This window comes from Nyctereutes procyonoides, unplaced genomic scaffold, assembly GCF_905146905.1.
Source record: "Nyctereutes procyonoides isolate TBG_1078 unplaced genomic scaffold, NYPRO_anot_genome, whole genome shotgun sequence".
Lineage (NCBI taxonomy): Eukaryota > Metazoa > Chordata > Mammalia > Carnivora > Canidae > Nyctereutes > Nyctereutes procyonoides.
In genome coordinates, this window is record NW_026575145.1 from 3779184 (window position 1) to 3797237 (window position 18054).

The window sequence follows — 18054 nt, forward strand, 5'->3', positions numbered from 1 at the left end:
CAAGTCCCAGGTCGGGCTCCTGGCTCAGCAAGAGCCTACTTCTCCCTCAATCCCCCTGCTCATGCTCTCTCTTGTATCTTTCTATCTCAAATACATAACATCGTAAAGCTTTTTTCTAAAGCTTTAGAAGCTCTTTAATATTTTACTTATTTTAAAAAGAGACCACGCACACAGGTTGGGGGGGGGGGCAGGAAGAAGAAACAATCTTAAGCAGACTCCCCACTGAGCACAAAGCCTAATGTGGAGCTCCATCTTACGACTCTGAGATATCAACATGAGTCGAAACCAAGAGTTGACGCTCAACCAACTGAGCCACCCAGGCGCCCCTCCTCTTAAAAATATCTTTAAATGTTTCTGTATAATGAGAAAACAAGCACAGAAACTGAGGAAGCAAAAAGCTAAATGGTCTAATCCTGGCAAGAAGATAACTAAGTTCAAAAAAAGCATACTTAAACCAATAAACCACTAATCATGATTAATAAAGTTGATATTGTTAGATGATCCACCTCCTCCCCCCTAATAAATTCATAACAATTCATTGAGGAATCTTCAGTTTTATTATAAAAATGAAGATGATCAGTTTGATCAAAATGAAAGCTTGCTCACAAGTTTTACATGAATATTCTAAATACAAAGTCTCCTGAAACAGCATACTTTTGATATGATTTTCATTTTTTAAAAGGGATGCAAACATTCCTTTTCATTTATAATCTCTATCCCAAGACATAGTATTTAATAGTGTATCTTTTCTGCAGTTAGATCCAAATTCACAAGGATAATTGAAACAGACAAAACCTTGTCATCAAAGTTTAAAAATCCACTTTTTTTTTTTACAGAGGTAAATCCTTAATAACCAGCCCTTATGTATTTTCAGAATCTTGTACTACACTGACATGATTTACAGTCAGTTATTTTTTCCTACCCCTTAAGGCTACAAAACTCTGTTGCAAATGCATTGCAAAAGAATTCTAGACCACTTAATGCAAAAATCAAAAAAATAGTTCTCCAATAAAAAGTAAATTTTATAAATGGTAGGAAATAGTATCTGTGGTAAGCTAATAAGTGACATTTCTTCCCCTATTACTAAACAAATCATGTTACACAGAAACAGGAAGACAAGTTATCAAATACAACAAGCTTATGCTATGTTTACATCCCTCATTAAAAAAAAATAATTTCATATCTTTCACAAATTCCATCTGATACATTTTCTCATCAGGTTGGAGGGGGAGGGTAATACTGTCCATAATTCCAAGGATTCTGATAATTGTACTGAAAGGAAAAAGCACACATGTTAGCATGCTAGAACTGGCTGAGTTCTATTTATAAAAGTAATTAAAGAGGATATGTTTAAGAAAACAAGCATGTGTTCACTGCTAAAATTCTAAGACTTAACCACAGAAGACAATTATACAGTCTGGAATAGAAGTTGTTTAAAAAAAAAAAAAGAACTATCCTAATTTATGCTTTTATAATAACATCTATGCACAAAGAATTCAATTATATGAACTCACTTGATACCAGGCACTATAATTATATGCAGCTTGATTTGCCTGTAAATCACCATCAATCATCTGTGTAGATGATGAACTTGTATCTTCTGTATGAGCTTTCTTTTCCTCTGGTTCTTCTGATCTAAATAAAAGGACAAAAAAGAAACTTTCAAAATTCCAACAGGTAAGTACTTTTAAAACAAATGGGTGAATGTGTACATTTGTATCTATGTACATTTGTTTTAGTAAAGTTCTTAACCACTCAGTTTTGTATGATTTTTTCAAATCGTGAATATAAACTATTTAAATTACCATAATATGAAATAAAATGTCTTTTAAGCATCCCTTCCCAATTCAAGGAGTTACATACCCATTTTCTGCTTTCCTTTTTAAAGAATCCTGTTCTTTTAGAAGTGTTTGATGTTCATCATAAGCATTCAGAAGCCTGAAAGGAAAAAAAAATCCTCTAGAATATACAAAAATCAAACTTAAATTCATAAAGTTTTGGACTTATTTCCACTTGGAAATAAAAATATGTTGCAATGAACATTGATTTTTTTTTTTTTTTTTTTTTTTTTTGGTGAGATGAACCAGTAAGCAAACCTCCCAGCTAGCTACCTTTTCCAATGTATTTCCTTTGGGAAACCACTACTCTGCACTTTCCTTCTCAGTCCATGTGATTCAAAATGAGGCTTCAGGGGTCAGGACTGGCCAGTACTATATACCCTGACCAAGAACTAGTTTAGTGTGAGCCTATGACCCAAACCAAAACGTTTAGTCAGTCCTGGGATTTTTGAGCTACTAGAAAATGCCTGTTCTCTATACTACAGTTGGCTGAAGCTGATGGGATATTGGTCAAGAGCTATCTTTGGGATCATTTCTAACACATGTGGAACACCTGCCTAGGAAATTATTATATAACTAAGATAGTGATCTTGAGAATGTGTTTTTGTCCATTGCAAAGTAGTCCTGACCATTTTGTAATTTACATATTTTGGAGATCTAATTTAACAATGCTTATTAAAGATACTTGATATCAGGATAAAATATATTTAAACTTTGGCCATATGATAAACTGAATTAAAACTAATACAAAACTACAATATAAAAAAATTACAATATAACTGTTATCACTGATTAAAAAGATAATTTTCAGGAGGCACCTGCGTGACACAGTTGGTTAAGCATCCAATTCGTGGTTTCAGCTCAGGTCATGCTCTCTGGGTTGTAAGATCAAGCCATGTGTCGGGATGTGTGCTCAGCACAAAGTCTGCTTAAGACTCTCTCCCCTTCCCTCTGCCCCTCTCCCCTGCATGCTCTCTTTCTCAAATAAATAAATCTTTTTTTTTTTAAGATAACTGTTATTAAACAAAAACATTCTAACATGATATGTGTATTAAGTCTCACCTGGAACTCAGAACTTCAAAAACGATGTCACTTGAAGCCAAACTGACTGTAAAATCCTAAAGATTGTTTTCCTTTTACCATTTTCTGAAATATTTTTTTTATAAAGACAAATGGCCTTATTTTTAAGGTAATCATAAACTTGAACACAGATAATTAACATTTCTGAGGAATGACCATTAACACTTTACATGCATATACAACTTCCCTGAGCAGCCTGCATACATACACATCTAATAACAACCAGTAACTCTATTCCAAAATGTTCAAGACACTATAAAATTGTTAATACCAGCAATCTCTGGTTAAAGTGTTTACTCATCAAGCACTTTAAATGTACTAATTTTTTTAAGGCTTTTAACAACCTGTGCATTAGGTGCTGAGAGATTCAATCATAACATGAGAAAATTTGAAAACTGAGAAATACACAAATAGTGACACAGTTAAGATTTAAGCGTGTATTTGTCTGAATTAAACCAATTCTTACCAATACATTATACTGCTACCTTAACTTCTAAGCTCATTTATTTTTCAATCAATTCTTTTCAAAATCTCAACTATAAAAATCTTAAGACCTGATATGCAGAACCTCTGTATTTTGAGGGGCCTAACTGGCATCTTTGTTTTACGACTCAGATTTGTCCACATATTACTGCCAAATTTAAGTATGTCATTTAATTTCAGTCAAAACTCGAATAGCTTCCTACCGTCAGTTGTGGTACTGCATGTGCTCCAACCCAGCCTAGTGTTCAATGCATAGCACAATCAACCTCATACTCTTATTACTTCAAAATCCCTCCATTAACCAGATGTTACTTTTAAATGACCTTTAACTTCCACCATTTTATCCTCTGTCAGAATCCAGTAACTAAATGAAGCCTCATCTCTGCGAAGGATAACAAATCCATTCTGATCCACAGAAATCACAGCCTTAACAGTACCACCTCATATACCTAACATATTTCCTCTGATCATCAAACCACCCAACTAGACTAAAACCTAGAATTAAATTCCCATTTCTTTTGTGTACTTTCTTCAGTACAAAACAAAGACACTAAATATACAGCCCAGGTGGTTAGAAGCACAGACTCTGAAGCAAATTCTAATCCCAGTTGCACAATGTAATAAGAGCTAACTGACCTTGGAAAAACTTCTAATCTCTTTAAGCCTCTCTTCATCTATTAAAAGAACAATACCAACAAACAAAACAGTATCTATACTTTCATTAGACTGTTCCATATTTTACACTAGATAATTCATATAACAGATTTAATATGTCAAGCACATATATACAATTGTATTAAAAATTATGTTAAAATGTTTTTTAGTTTAACTAAAATTTAACTCAGCCATCAAAAATGTATACAAACATATGTAAAACAGCCACATAAATAATCCTCATTTTATCAAGAACTGTTTTCAATGGAAATCACTCTATATTAGGGTAATTAGAAAAGAGACAAAAACTGGGATAAGTTCCCTACTAGAATCAGTTAAGAATGAAACAGCAGCAATACTCTAATCAATACTTCTATTTTGCAAAAATAAATCATAAGCTTTTTTTCCAAATGCCCTAGAGTAAAATCCTTCTGCTACCCTCAACTTTCAGCTTCTTAAAATGTATGAAAATGAGTTCATTAGGCATGATTTGTGCAACCAGATCTATTTTCTCTGATCAGAAATAAAACAGCATCCCTATCTCTGATTAATCCCATCCACCTTTCATGGCCTATATACTGTTTGTGTTTTAGGGTCCAATCCTTGATCCATTTCTTTTTTTCATGGAATTACTGCTTCCTGCCATCTCTCATTGTTTACATTACCATGCTAAAATTTTGAAAACAATTTTGAAGGAAACACAAGCCATACATCCTGTTAAACACATACATATTTGCAAAATTGAATTACCCCCCATATATTTAAGGAAAAAATAACCTAGACACACATCTTAAATTTAACAGTATATTAATTTGTACTAATCATCAAACTCTCATCCAAAATTATCAATGCTCATTTACTATACAAATAGATAATATATAATTAAGATCTTACTTATTAACATCTGAACCAAAATCTTCAAGAAACTCCACTTTTCTCTGAGAAAATGTAATTCTCATTTTAATAGGTAATGAACCATGTATAGCTTTGTCAAAACAATTTAGGATATTTTCTTCATTTTGTTTGAGGTCACCACTATATTCCATTTCAAGTAAATTGAGGTATAACTTTGTATTTTCCTGTGTAAAAAGCAGTATCAATTAATAATATTTCTAAGATACTTTAATTAGAATATATACTTAAAATGCCTTCATTTTAATGTCTAAATTTGAAAAGAAAATCATATTAAAATGTAACATACTAAATGTTTTGAGCATACATCAAAACAGGTGAAAAAAACATTAGCACATTGATAAGTAAGGACATCATCCTAGTATCTCCCAAACAATGCAAACTGTTAAATACCTGTAAGTTAAAAGCCTATATCCTATCTTGGGTTTAATGAGCCTTGGCCTACCAGGCCAAATATAATATAAGCATCAAAAAACGGTTTCTACAGTTCCCAGTAATTTAAATTTTTACAACTATAATCATCTTAAACTGCAGCTGGAAACAGACTGTTACAAACCTGTGTCTTGGGTGACTGGGTGATGGGCACTGAGGGGGGGCACTTGATGGGATGAGCACTGGGTGATATGCTATATGTTGGCAAACTGAACTTCAATAAAAAAATAAAAATAAATAAATAAATAATAAAATAAAAAATAAGCCTGTGTCTTAAACAGCCCTGGCATTAGCTTAAAATCTAAAAAAGTGAAAAATATAAAAAACACTGGCTTTAACCGACTGATAAAGTGAAATATTTTGGAGGAGAATCTGTTATAGTTGTTTATAAGGTATTCTCTCTCCCACGCTCTCTACCTACAATAATCAGTAAATTTGCTATAAAATTTCTCAACATGAGGGAAATATAAAGTGTCACAATGTCTGCAACACTTTTTAATCCAATAATCTTAATTTTCTCAACCTTTTAATTCAAAACATTTTTTTTTCAAAACATTTTTAAACAATGGCAACATCAGTTTAGAGGGACTGCTGTCTTCATGTAGTAATAAAATATATTACATACAGAGCAAATCTTTCATCACAGTTGCCAAAATGAGAAAACAAACAACAGCCATTGTTTTGTTTTGTTTATGGAAGATATTCTAAAATAGGAATACTTACTTTGTCTCTTTCGATTGCTTCCAAAAGCACCTTTCTTGATTTTGGAAGGTTTTTTTGTATTTTAAAAAGATGTCGGGCTAGTTTGATAGCATAAAATGATGATTCATTATTTGATTTGGCATTCTTAATGGCATCCTGAAGCAAATGTTCAGCTTCTTCCATATTTCCGTGCCGTCGTTCTAAACTTACTCTTCTCAAACGAACCATTGCCAGTCCTAGAACACATTCTTCAAATGTTCTCAAGATATTCCTGGCTTCATTAATATTACCTAGAAATGTTAATTAAATGTTTATGCTTTTGTTTAAACCTCTGAGATATCCTTTTTACAACAAGGTACTGGCAAATGACAGTCCACAGGCTAAATTCAGCCCTCTGCCTGTTTTTTTATTTAAAACTGAAAACAGCCACGCTCATTTGTTTATTATCTACAGATGCTTTGGGGATATAATGGCAAGAGTCATCAGAAAAGAGAGCAATGGCCTGTAAAGCCTAAAGAATTTACTATCTGGCCCTTTACAGAAAAAAGCTTATTGACCTCTGCTTTACACCATCCCAAGACTCAACTCCTTTAACTTTATCCTGAAGTAACTTAAAATCCAAAAAATATCAACTGAGTTTCCTCATTCTTACCCTGCTGTTCCTCAAAAGCTGCCCAAAGCATATGCACCATGGGTTTCTTTGGGAGATGGATAGTGCAAGCTCTGCTGAAGACATGCCTCACTCCTTCAATGCTATGGTTTTCCATGTACTTGGCATACTACATACAGAAACAGAGGAAATACTGAATAATTTACAGTTGAACAAGCCATTAAATATGTGACAGAACGATAAAATTCTATTTGTAAACCCATTCAGCACCTTTATTGAACCACTAGACTAGTTTCTGTAAGGAAGGACGAAGAGAGGCAACGAGGTTGGCATATGCAGCAGTCAAATCTGGTTGCAAGCAGACCATCTCCTAATGCAACAGATATAGTTATATGAACAACATTCAACAGAAGTACAAAAAAGGTTAGTCACTAGATCAATGTTTATAATATGTTCAAGTTTCAGAGCATCTAATTTTCTTACCTTAATCCAAAACTCCTCATAGAGGGCACATGATATGACACATCTTTCAAAGAGAACCACAACTCGTTCATGAGTCCCATTTTCAATTTCAAATTCTAAGTATTCTTTCCAGTTTTTTAGTTGTGCCTTTTCCAATGGTTTCACGTGAAAATAAGGTCTTTTAATCTGTAATAAAAGTACGGTAGGAAAAAAAAAGTATGACATAGAAATGAAAGTAAATCAATACCAACACCAGAAAATGCATGAACATACAACAATACAAATTATCTAAATTATGTGTGTAATTATGGTGAGCCAAAAAATTTTAATCACCATATTTCATGATCAAAACTTTTAAAATTAAAATTTTTAAGGCTTTACAAACTGAAGAAATAGAATGTATTTTCCATTTATTTAGTAACTGTAATGGCACTACAAAATTTCCTTTATGTTGAGGAAATTTTTTCCTTTGTTGAGTATTTTAAAACTGAACAATTATACTATATAACAGGTAGCAGACCAGTAGTTGCCTAGCACTAGGAGTGGGGTGAGGGTTACCAAATGAAAAGGGGCCAAAGGAACTTTCTGAGATAACAGACTAGTTCCATATCCTGATTGCTGTGATGCACTGTAATGTGCTTATATATGTCAAACCGCATAGCCAGTCACAAAAATACCACATACTATAATGATTCCACTCATATGAAAGGCCAGAACAGGAAAATCTATAGAAACAGAAAGGTTGGTGCTACCTTAGGACTGGGAATGAGAGGTAGAACAGACAGGTGAGGGAGTAGAGGAATGACAGCTAAAAGGTAAGGGGTTTCTTTGTAAGGTGATAATGTTCCAAAATGGACCACAGTGATGGCTGTATGTATCTGTGAATACACTAAAAACTACTGAAATTGTATACTTTAAATGGATAAACTATATGGTAAGTGAACTCTTTCTCAATAAAGCTGTTTAAAAAACAAATTAAGTGGGATCCCTGGGTGGCGCAGCGGTTTGGCGCCTGCCTTTGGCCCAGGGCGTGATTCTGGAGACCCCGGATCGAATCCCATGTCGGGCTCCCGGTGCATGGAGCCTGCTTCTCCCTCTGCCTATGTCTCTGCCTCTTTCTCTCTCTCTGTGTGACTATCATAAAATAAATAAAAATTTTAAAAAAAATAAATAAATAAATAAATAAATAAAAACAAATTAAGAACTAGAATCTGTGGAGGGAAACCCTCATTTTACTACAGTATTTTACATCTAAAATGGGTGCATCTGTTGTACCTAAAGTATGAACTCAAGTTGATTTTAAAAACTGACGACTGTAATAAAATGTTCAGATTAAATAGGTATATTCCAACTCAAGTAAATCTGAATTCATTCTATAAGATTCTAAAATTGACAATGGAAAATGATAAAATTGATTATGGGAAATTAATAACGCTAGAGGTAAATGGGGCAAAAATCTTAAGTTATTACTTGAACAAAAAAAAAGTAGTAGAGACATTATTCAAAACTGAAAGAAAAATACATTATTCCTATCTTTATATTTTGAAGCCTATTACAAAACAAAAACACTTACACCTTCTTCAAATGTCCACCTTTTACTAACTTCATGCTCATTATAATTAAACATTTCTTGATGAATTTCAATGATTCTATGTCTCATGTTTTCTATTTCCGTAATTAGCTTGGGAAGAAAAAGAAAAAAATTTAAATCACACAAGTTATATACTGAAATTTTTCATATTGCTTACATTTAAGTATTATCCACATCTACTTTAAAATCTTAGAATAGTGTTAAGTTTTAAACTGTTAACAATTATGTGCAAAGTACAATTAACAATACTAAAATTTATAACAGAATTTCCTAATAAACCACTCTCTGTGTTTGTGTTTAATAGGGGACTAGATCATCACACAGACAAAATGTCCCTTTTAAGCTATTTCCAGGTATCTCTCATAGTAAAACAGATTCTCTTACCTTAAATCTGTATTTAAAACCACACTAAAGCTCAAGAATTCCCACTTGCCTTAATCAGAAACTAATTTTATATGAGCCACAAATCATCCAACACATGCAGTCAAGAAATACAAAGTCTAGTTTCTCATCCACTGAAGGATTTTTCAGTAAGTCTGGTTACCTTTGCTGGATCAGTAATGTCTTCAATTCCCGATGGTAGATCATCACCAGGAGGACCATCATCACCACTATGTCCATTTACAGAAGCTAATTCCCTTCGTAGCTGAATAAACTGTTCGCCAGTTAGAAGATCTCTAGGCAAGTTATTCTGTACATGTTCTTTAAATCTAAAAGAAGCCAATAAAAATAAATGCCCTATAAATGAAGCATAATTTTAGATCCCATGTTCAATTCCTACTACATATTTCTTTTCCAAAAAAAACTCTGATTTAAAACACCAAAGTCCCCTTTTTTATAGTAAAAACCTACCACTTGATGAAACAATCTATAGACATCTTCATTTCCTTCATGCCTTTGCAGTAGAATGGAGAAGGCCTGGAGAGCATAAATTCAAATTCTAATTCTCTCCATTATTAGTTATTTGACCTAAAGGAAGTTTTTCCCTCTTTAAGTCTTAGTTTTCTCATGTGTAAAATGGCACAATACTATTTTGCAAAATGACTTTAAAATTAAATATAATCCCTATGTAAAATATAAATGATCATTTGTAAATGATCAACAAATGTTTGCAGTTCCTTCCCCACCTCCTATTTACCCCTTAATCTGTGTCTGTGCCAAAGACTCCAAAGAAATTGCCCTAATTAAAGTCACCCAGTGCCTCTTACATGCAAAATTAAAATGGACACCTGTTTCATAGTACAGTCTATACCCTATGAATGTCTTCACTACTTAAGGCCTTTAGCCATGCTTTCTTTTTGGAACCTTCTTAAGCCTTGGCTCTGAGTTACATTTCTCTTGGTTTTCCTCCAAGCCTTTGACCAATCCTTGATCTCTGAGGATTCTTCCTTCCTAATCAGTCTCTAAATGTTAGAACTGCCAAGGATTCCACTTAGCATTTTGTTCTCAACTATTTTCATTTCCTTCCCAACCCATCTAATTAATACAAAAATAATAAGCATACTATGATGACTCTCAAAACTTCAACTCAAGCCCATACGGTTTTCCTCAATTCTAAATTAGTCTATCCAATTGCCAAAACTCTGCACAAGGAAATAGGTTAAACTAAGAGTGGTTTGAAAAAAAGTCACTTCACTTTTACATACCTTATATATATGTGTGTGTGTGTGTGTGTATATATGTGTGTGTGTAAATTTTAATCAAAAACACCAAGTTGAAGAGGTAAAACAGCTACACTATCTAAATTTGGAATCTTATGTATAATATCTTGAACTATATTATGTAATTTTTATCCACAAATCAACACCCTCAGCATTTCTAATCTTGATTAATGGTACTGCCAACCACTCAGTTTCTAAATCTCTTTGACCCTATTTATTACCTATATTCCATTGGTACCAGGTCCTATTGATTCTACCTTCTAAATACATCTTCATGTCCTTCTCATTTTTCACTGGATAAACATAAACTGGGCTTGTAGTCTCTAGTATCATTATGTCCATCTCAACCCTAATACTATCAAAAATGTTATTAGAATGTAAACAAAAAAGGGATGCCTGGGTGGCTCAGTGGTTGAGCATCTGCCTTTGACTCAGGGTGTGTTCCCATGGTCCTGGGATCGAGTCCTGCATCAGGCTCTCTGCATGCTCCTTCCTCTGTCTATGTCTCTGCCTCCCTGTGTGTCTCTCATAAAGAAACAATTTTTTAAAAGAAGTAAAAAAAGAAACCAAAATAGCAAATATGATCACATCTCCCTCCTGCCACAAAAACTTCTGTACATTTACCCTGCATTCAGGCTAAAATCCAATTCCTTAGATAGTCTTTCATATTCTGACCTAGACTGACTTCTTCTAATTATTAGACATACTTGTACATGTACCTTCTGTTCCAATCTTACAGGCTTTTCCCCAAGTTTCTTAAAACTGATTTCGGCTATTGACACCGCAATTTTCATGGATTTTAAGGCTCTCACAAATATATACAAATAATATTGGAATCTAATCTAGATTTTGCAGAATCAATGGATACAGAAGCTTAAACTTGATCCATTTTACCACTGGGAGAGAAAAAATACAGACTGCCTTATTTAAAAAAATTAGGAATTAGGAAGTAATTTTCAAAAGCATAGTAAGAAAATGAACAGATTTATTATTCAGATAAATATTAAAACTCAAAACTGTTACGATACAAATAAAAAACTTAAAAAAAGATAAAATTCCTAACTACTTACAGAGTTATTGACTACATTATCTAAGAAACTGTTTCAAATGGGGATAAAATATTAATACTAAGCAGTAATTTTTTATCAGCCTTTCCTACTATAAAGCTAATTTATTCAATAAAGAATGGCTGAGTGTCTAATATGTATTGAGCCCTATTCCTTCATATTTAGGATAAAAAAGAATAAGTCTCAGAAACTGACAGATGTACAGAGTGGTATAGAAGAGACATAATTTCAAAGCAGTGTTATTAATGTTTAAATGTATGCTGGGGCACCTGGGTGATGCAGTCAGTTAAGCCTCCAGCCCTGGTTTCAGCTCAGCTCACAATCTCAGGATCATGCTCACTCAGCATGGAGTCTGCTAAAGTTTCTCTCTCTCTCCCCATCTCCCCTCCTGTCATCATTCCCCCACCTCCGCTCACTCTCTCTCTAAAATAAATTCTTAAAAAAAAAAAAAAGGATAAATGTAAATAAATAGGCAAAGTGCTGGCACAAATGACAAAACAAAGACTTCCTATTTTGGCAAACTAGATAAAGTTTCACACAGAAGACATTAAGCATACTGTATGGTTTTGAGTAATATAAGTTAACCAGAAAAATGGCAAATAGAAAAGGTATTACAGCCACAGAAGTACAAAACAACAGTGCCTACTGTTGCTTCCTCCTCTATACTTCTGACCAGCTTGAGGGCCAACACCATTCACACATAGCTTCTTTGAGCTGTTATTTCTACAACTTAAATGGCATACAATCTTTACATAGCAAGCACTAAATAAATGACCAAACAGGAGGAATGTATTAGGCAAAAGAACACATTTCACTAGTTCTCAAAGCAGTAGGTCATGTCATAAGATTTTTACTTAAACACCACATGTGTGTTTGCTACATACATTGATTAGAAAAGTGGTTGTCAATATATTAAAAGAAAAAGCAGATTAAAGTGCAGTATGTGTAATATAATCAACTAATATCTATAAGCATATATGCAATTTTTAAGACCCAGTGGGATATTGATTTAACAACAAAAAGAAAGATTTGGAGGAGACTACACTAAGAACTTTGGAGCCACATTATCAAGGTTCCAATCAGCTTCCAACCACTAACTCTGCAACCTCATGCAAGTATTTTAATCTTTCTGTGACTCTACTTCCATAAAATGGGGAAAATTAAAGTACCTATACCTCACCGGCTTGTTGTGAGGATTAAAAATATTATCTGACATTCAGAACAACATCTGGCATACAGCAAATGCTATGTAACAAGTGTTTCCTAATTATATTTTATTTTTCTTATCAAAAATAAAATTCTTATCATCATAGACTTTATTGTATACTGTAGATCCTAGAAGAATTGGTTTAGAAGGCATCCTCTTTGCCTCATAAGGATTTTTAAAACCTTTGTATTCACTTATTCAACAAATATTCAGGGCAGCCCTGGTGGCTCAGCGGTTTAGTGCCGCCTTCAGCCCAGGGTGTGATCCTGGAGACCCGGGATCGAGTTCCACGTTGGGTTTCCTGCATGGAGCCTGCTTCTTCTCCCTCTGCCTGTGTCTCTGCCCCTCTCTCTCTGTGTCTCTCATGAATAAATAAATAAATAAATAAATAAATAAATAAATAAATAAATAAATAATAGATAGATGATAAATAAATAAATATTTAAAAAACAAAAAAACAAATATTCATCAAGCATTTCCATGTGTCAAGTTTTAGGTCTTTATCAAGTGTCTTCCTAGGTCATTACACTCTAGAAACCTGGGCATCTCCTCTATTCCATAAAAAAAAAGAGACAGTATATTCAGATCTACACAATTCCTATTCCTAACCTGGATCTGCATAACTTCTGCTCTCTTTAGCAAATTGATCCACATAACTTTTTAGATGCTTCAAACAGTCCTCTACTTTTTTAGTAAAGAAAAATTTAGAAAAACACTTACTTAAAAAGAACCTAAGTTTATAGGCCCTAACACTATACTACTTATAAAAGTTATAGCAAAAATGTAGAAAATATGTTGGCTAAAAAAAATGCAAGTACATATCAACACAGCAATACAAACTTTCTTGTTCAGAAGGACATTGAGTCTTTATCAGTGGGATATTTTGAGTACAGCAGAAAACAGAACATGGAAATCACATCACACAAAATTAGCTGTTTTCAAATATGCATAAAAATGAAATGATACCAGTCATGACAGAAAATCATAGTGAAAAATTTAAATGGAATTACTTTTAATTGAATAAACAGATTTAGACCTACTATGTGAAATCATCTTTCACCATTTGGTATAAGGTATTATATGAATCACAAGAATGTATTGTTAGTACACCATTAAGTTGTTTTTTATTTAAGATTTATTTTTTAGGGGTGCCCAGGTGGGTGAGTCAGTTAGGCATTTGCCTTTGGCTCAGGTCATGATCCTAGGGTCCTGGGATCAAGGCCTATGAACTCAATCGAGCCTGATTCTCCCTCTACCTCTGCCCCCAATTTGTGCTTGCTCTCTCTCTAGTGTACTCTCTCTAATAAATAAATAAAATCTTTAAAAAATAATTTTTTTAAATAACTTTACACTCAACATGGGGCTTGATCTTACAAACCTGAGATCAAGAGTCACATGCTCCACAGAGAGCCCACGCCAAGGAACCCCAAATAAATCATTAAGTTTTAAACAAGCATCTTTCTGTGCCATGTACTCTATTAACTTAGTACCACAAAGAATAATTAAACTTAGGTTCTTTATTCTCATTCCTTCACACTGAAATATCTACTCTGAAATGTCTTAGATAGAATTCCCATTATTCTTAATCCATAAAATGGATAAAGAAAAATTTCTGTTTAAAAGTAGTAAAATTCCTAAACATTTCATAAAGTATATGGAAAAATGTCAAAATTTAAAAGTGCATAAATTGTGGTTATCAAGCAAGAAAATTTATTCCTGTTTGTATCTAAAAGAATCTCACATTTCAAGAGAATTATAATCCTCAATGCTAATTAATTACCTGAATAATCAAATATATTTTAATGATCAGATTTTTTCCACCCACCTCTGAAAATGGTGACTATACAGCTGTGTTGGAATACCAAGAATACGATCATATATAGCTGTAACTTCTCTCAGGTTTCCCTGTTCATTTTCCCAGTTTATATACATTTCCCACAGTCTGTCAGATCGGAAATCTGTTCCTGCAGCTAGAACAGCATGCTCGAAAGTTCTGAAAAATTAAATTACCTCTAAGTTATCTTTCCAAAATAAAATCACTTTTAAAATATTATTTCTATACCTTGCAATATACATAAAGATCAAATCATTAGGTTGTACAACTGAAACTAATATATATCAATTATACTTCAATTTAAGAAAAAATAAAAATAAAACATTATCTTTAAATTTCAAAAGATCACGCTAAAGTCAAAATTACATTCATCTGTTCCTATACAAGTAGGGAGTAAAAGGCAGAAGGAATAACAGAAAAGTGTATGATAGCTACTTTTTAAAGAGTAAGTAAACATAGACTATACTTTTATGTAATTTTATCTTATACAGAATTATAATGCAAAACGTACACATTGCAAACATACAGAGTGACAATGTAGACACTTAAATATGTGTGAAACTTGAAATGTTTGTTGAATAGACTCATTTACAGCAGAAGAGACAAATTTTATCTCAATTTAAAGAATCATTTTCTGGCAAAGTAACTCTCCAAGAAGGGACCCAACTGCCTTGTAAGGTAATGAAAAGTATACATACATTTCAAAACTTAAAGAAGTTCTCTTCTGATTCTAAAATTACAGATTACTAAAAAACAAAACAAAACAAACACCACTACCACCACCACTACCATGTGCTTTTAAACTACCTAACTCATTTCAAGAGATTTTTGTAAGCAATTTTAATCACTGGATTTGATATCCCAGTTGGATAAAACTTTTAGGTACATATTTTCAAAATGAATACATTCAAGAGGGATTTTTAATGGTATAAAACTACACTACCTAAATTAATCTACAACTTTAATAGGATTCCAATCAAAGCTCTAACAAATTTTGACTGGAACAGGTGAAACATATTCTAACATTTAACATTCAGCTAACATACCAAAAAACCAATGCAGAGGGCATTTCCTGAAAAGTATCAAAAGAAATTAGGAAACTATAGTAATTAACAGTATGGTGATGGCTAGGTAACAGAAAAATAGGTCACATAATAGTTCCAAGAAAATAAAACAGATGAGTATACATGTGAGAATTTAGTATATAATAAAGAAATTTTAAATCAATGCAGAAAAGTTGGACAAAATAAAAGGTTAATCTGTCTTAAGACAGATTTAAATGTCAGATGAATGATAACACAAAAAAACTTTTAAAAAATTAGAAGAAAATACCAGATTTATATATCCTTGGCAAGACAGGCACAAGACTCACACCAATAAAAGATTAAAGACTGAACCACAGCAAAAAAAAAAAAAAAAAAAAAAAAAGATTAAAAAAACGATAAAAAGACATCCTAAACAAAGTTTAAAAATGTTCTAAAACTGGAGAAATATGGTAACATACATAAAAGGATTAAGAGTGTGTATATGCATGCATGTACACATGTATATGTTTGCACCTGAGGTATTCAAGACAATAAAATACATGTTACTGCCCCTGCAGAATCCCAAAATGATTCAGAAAATTAAAGCACCAAACAAACACTAAGAAATGTGGGAGGAAGGAAGGTTGGGAGAGGAAGTATGATAAAGTAAGGAATTAAAGACAGGACGTTTATAAGAAGGTTGCCTTAAGGAATGGTAAGAGATCTTAAACTTCCTTTCCTACCCAGCAAGAAGGTTGCCTTAAGGAATGGTAAGAGATCTTAAACTTCCTTTCCTACCCAGCTGTGGGATTTCAGGAGCTAGACCTTTGAGACCTACCTCAGGAGCTAGGTATACATTCCCCAGGCAGATCAGATGATCCTTCAATGAGAATCTGTCTGGTACAGTAGTAAGGCATAAGTGTACCACCACTAGAACTCCCCCAACAAAAACCTGAGTGGCCATTTGAATCACCCTACTGTGAAGCCCACCAAGCCAGCTAATAATAGCCTGCATACAAGACACAGAGCTTATATTCAGTTTATTAAAATATAATCCTTAACATGAGCAGAAATCAGACAAGTCAGAGATGAAAACAAGTAAAAAAAAAAAAAAAACTTCAGAGGAAACAGTGCTGGGAGCAGAGGAAAACTTCCAACACTTCTTAATATTTTTTTAAAAAATAATGAAAAAATTATTAAGCCATGAAACAAGACTAGGAAGATATAAGAAAAGGAATAATAAACAAGAAAAATTCTTGGACATTAAAAAAAAAATGATGGCAGATATTAAAAATCCAATATAAGTATCAAAGAAATACCTCAAAAAGTCAAAATATGACAAGTAAAAAGTAAAAAAATTAAATGATGAAAACAGAAGATCTAATGTCCAACTATTAAAAAATAATAGAGAAAACCACAGGAAGGAAATTATTAACATAAGAACATACACAATAACATTATTTATTAATTTTATTATTTTTTTTATTTTTTTTTAACATTATTTTTTTTTTTTTATGATAGTCACACACAGAGAGAGAGAGGCAGAGACATAGGCAGAGGGAGAAGCAGGCTCCATGCACCAGGAGCCCGACGTGGGATTCGATCCCGGGTCTCCAGGATCGCGCCCTGGGCCAAAGGCAGGCGTTAAACAGCTGCGCCACCCAGGGATCCCTATTATTTTTTTTTAGGCGAACTCTATGCCCAACCTGGAGTTCAACTCATGACCCCAGGATGAACAGCTGCATATTGTATTGACTGAGCCAGGTAAGCATCCCAATAACATTTCTCAGAAGAGAAAGACGTGAGCACCACAGATTGAAAAGGTCTATTAAGTAAGCACAGTAAATTACAAAAAGAAAAACCCACACCAAAGCATACCATTATAAAATCACATTTATATCACAGATAAAGAGAAGATTTTAAAAGCTCCCATGAGGAAAAACAAGTCATACAAAGGGAAGCCACAGAGTTATAATACTTCTCAATAATACCACCAGAAGCTAGAAGAGAATGGAGAGATGCCTTCAAAGCCATAATGAAAAATTACTTCCAATTCAAAATTCTATACCTCACTGGACCATCAACTGGGTGTTTCAAACTTACAAAAATCTTATTTTTTTTTCTATCCAAGAATCCTTTATCAAGAAGTTATAGGACACACTCCTCTAAAGGTAGGCATAACATTAGAAACGACAAATACCCACCATTTGCTTCGATGTGGATGGAACTGGAGGGTATTATGCTGAGTGAAATAAGTCAATTGGAAAAGGACAAACATTATATGGTCTCATTCATTTGGGGAATATAAAAAGTAGTGAACGGGATTAAAGGGGAAAGGAGAAAAAAACTAATGGGAAATATCAGAAAGGGAGACAGAACATGAAAGACTCCTAACTCTGAGAAACAAACTAGGGGTGGTGGAAGGGGAGGTGGGCGGGGGTGGGGTGACTGGGTGATGGGCACTTGACGGAATGAGCACTGGGTGTTATTCTATAT

At 33.4% G+C, this 18054-nt stretch overlaps 1 protein-coding gene and 1 non-coding gene across 7 annotated transcripts in view; both read right to left on the reverse strand.

Moving 5' to 3' along the window:
- Positions 1–538: 538 nt before the first annotated feature.
- Positions 539–18054, reverse strand: part of PRPF39 (pre-mRNA processing factor 39) — a 38126-nt gene continuing 20610 nt past the window's right edge. For all 6 annotated transcript variants that reach the window (XM_055309110.1, XM_055309114.1, XM_055309111.1 and 3 more), the window contains 10 exons: positions 14525–14692; positions 9309–9474; positions 8747–8854; positions 7195–7359; positions 6754–6880; positions 6123–6391; positions 4950–5134; positions 1864–1938; positions 1515–1635; positions 539–1272 (listed from right to left, as the gene is read on the reverse strand). In XM_055309110.1, the coding sequence (XP_055165085.1) occupies positions 1216–1272; positions 1515–1635; positions 1864–1938; positions 4950–5134; positions 6123–6391; positions 6754–6880; positions 7195–7359; positions 8747–8854; positions 9309–9474; positions 14525–14692 (1441 nt within the window). In that variant the 3' untranslated portion in view covers positions 539–1215. The remainder of the gene's footprint in view (positions 1273–1514; positions 1636–1863; positions 1939–4949; positions 5135–6122; positions 6392–6753; positions 6881–7194; positions 7360–8746; positions 8855–9308; positions 9475–14524; positions 14693–18054) is intronic.
- LOC129499605 (small nucleolar RNA SNORD127) lies at positions 5966–6051 on the reverse strand. The gene has a single exon (XR_008662425.1). It is a non-coding gene; the product is annotated as a small nucleolar RNA SNORD127 (small nucleolar RNA).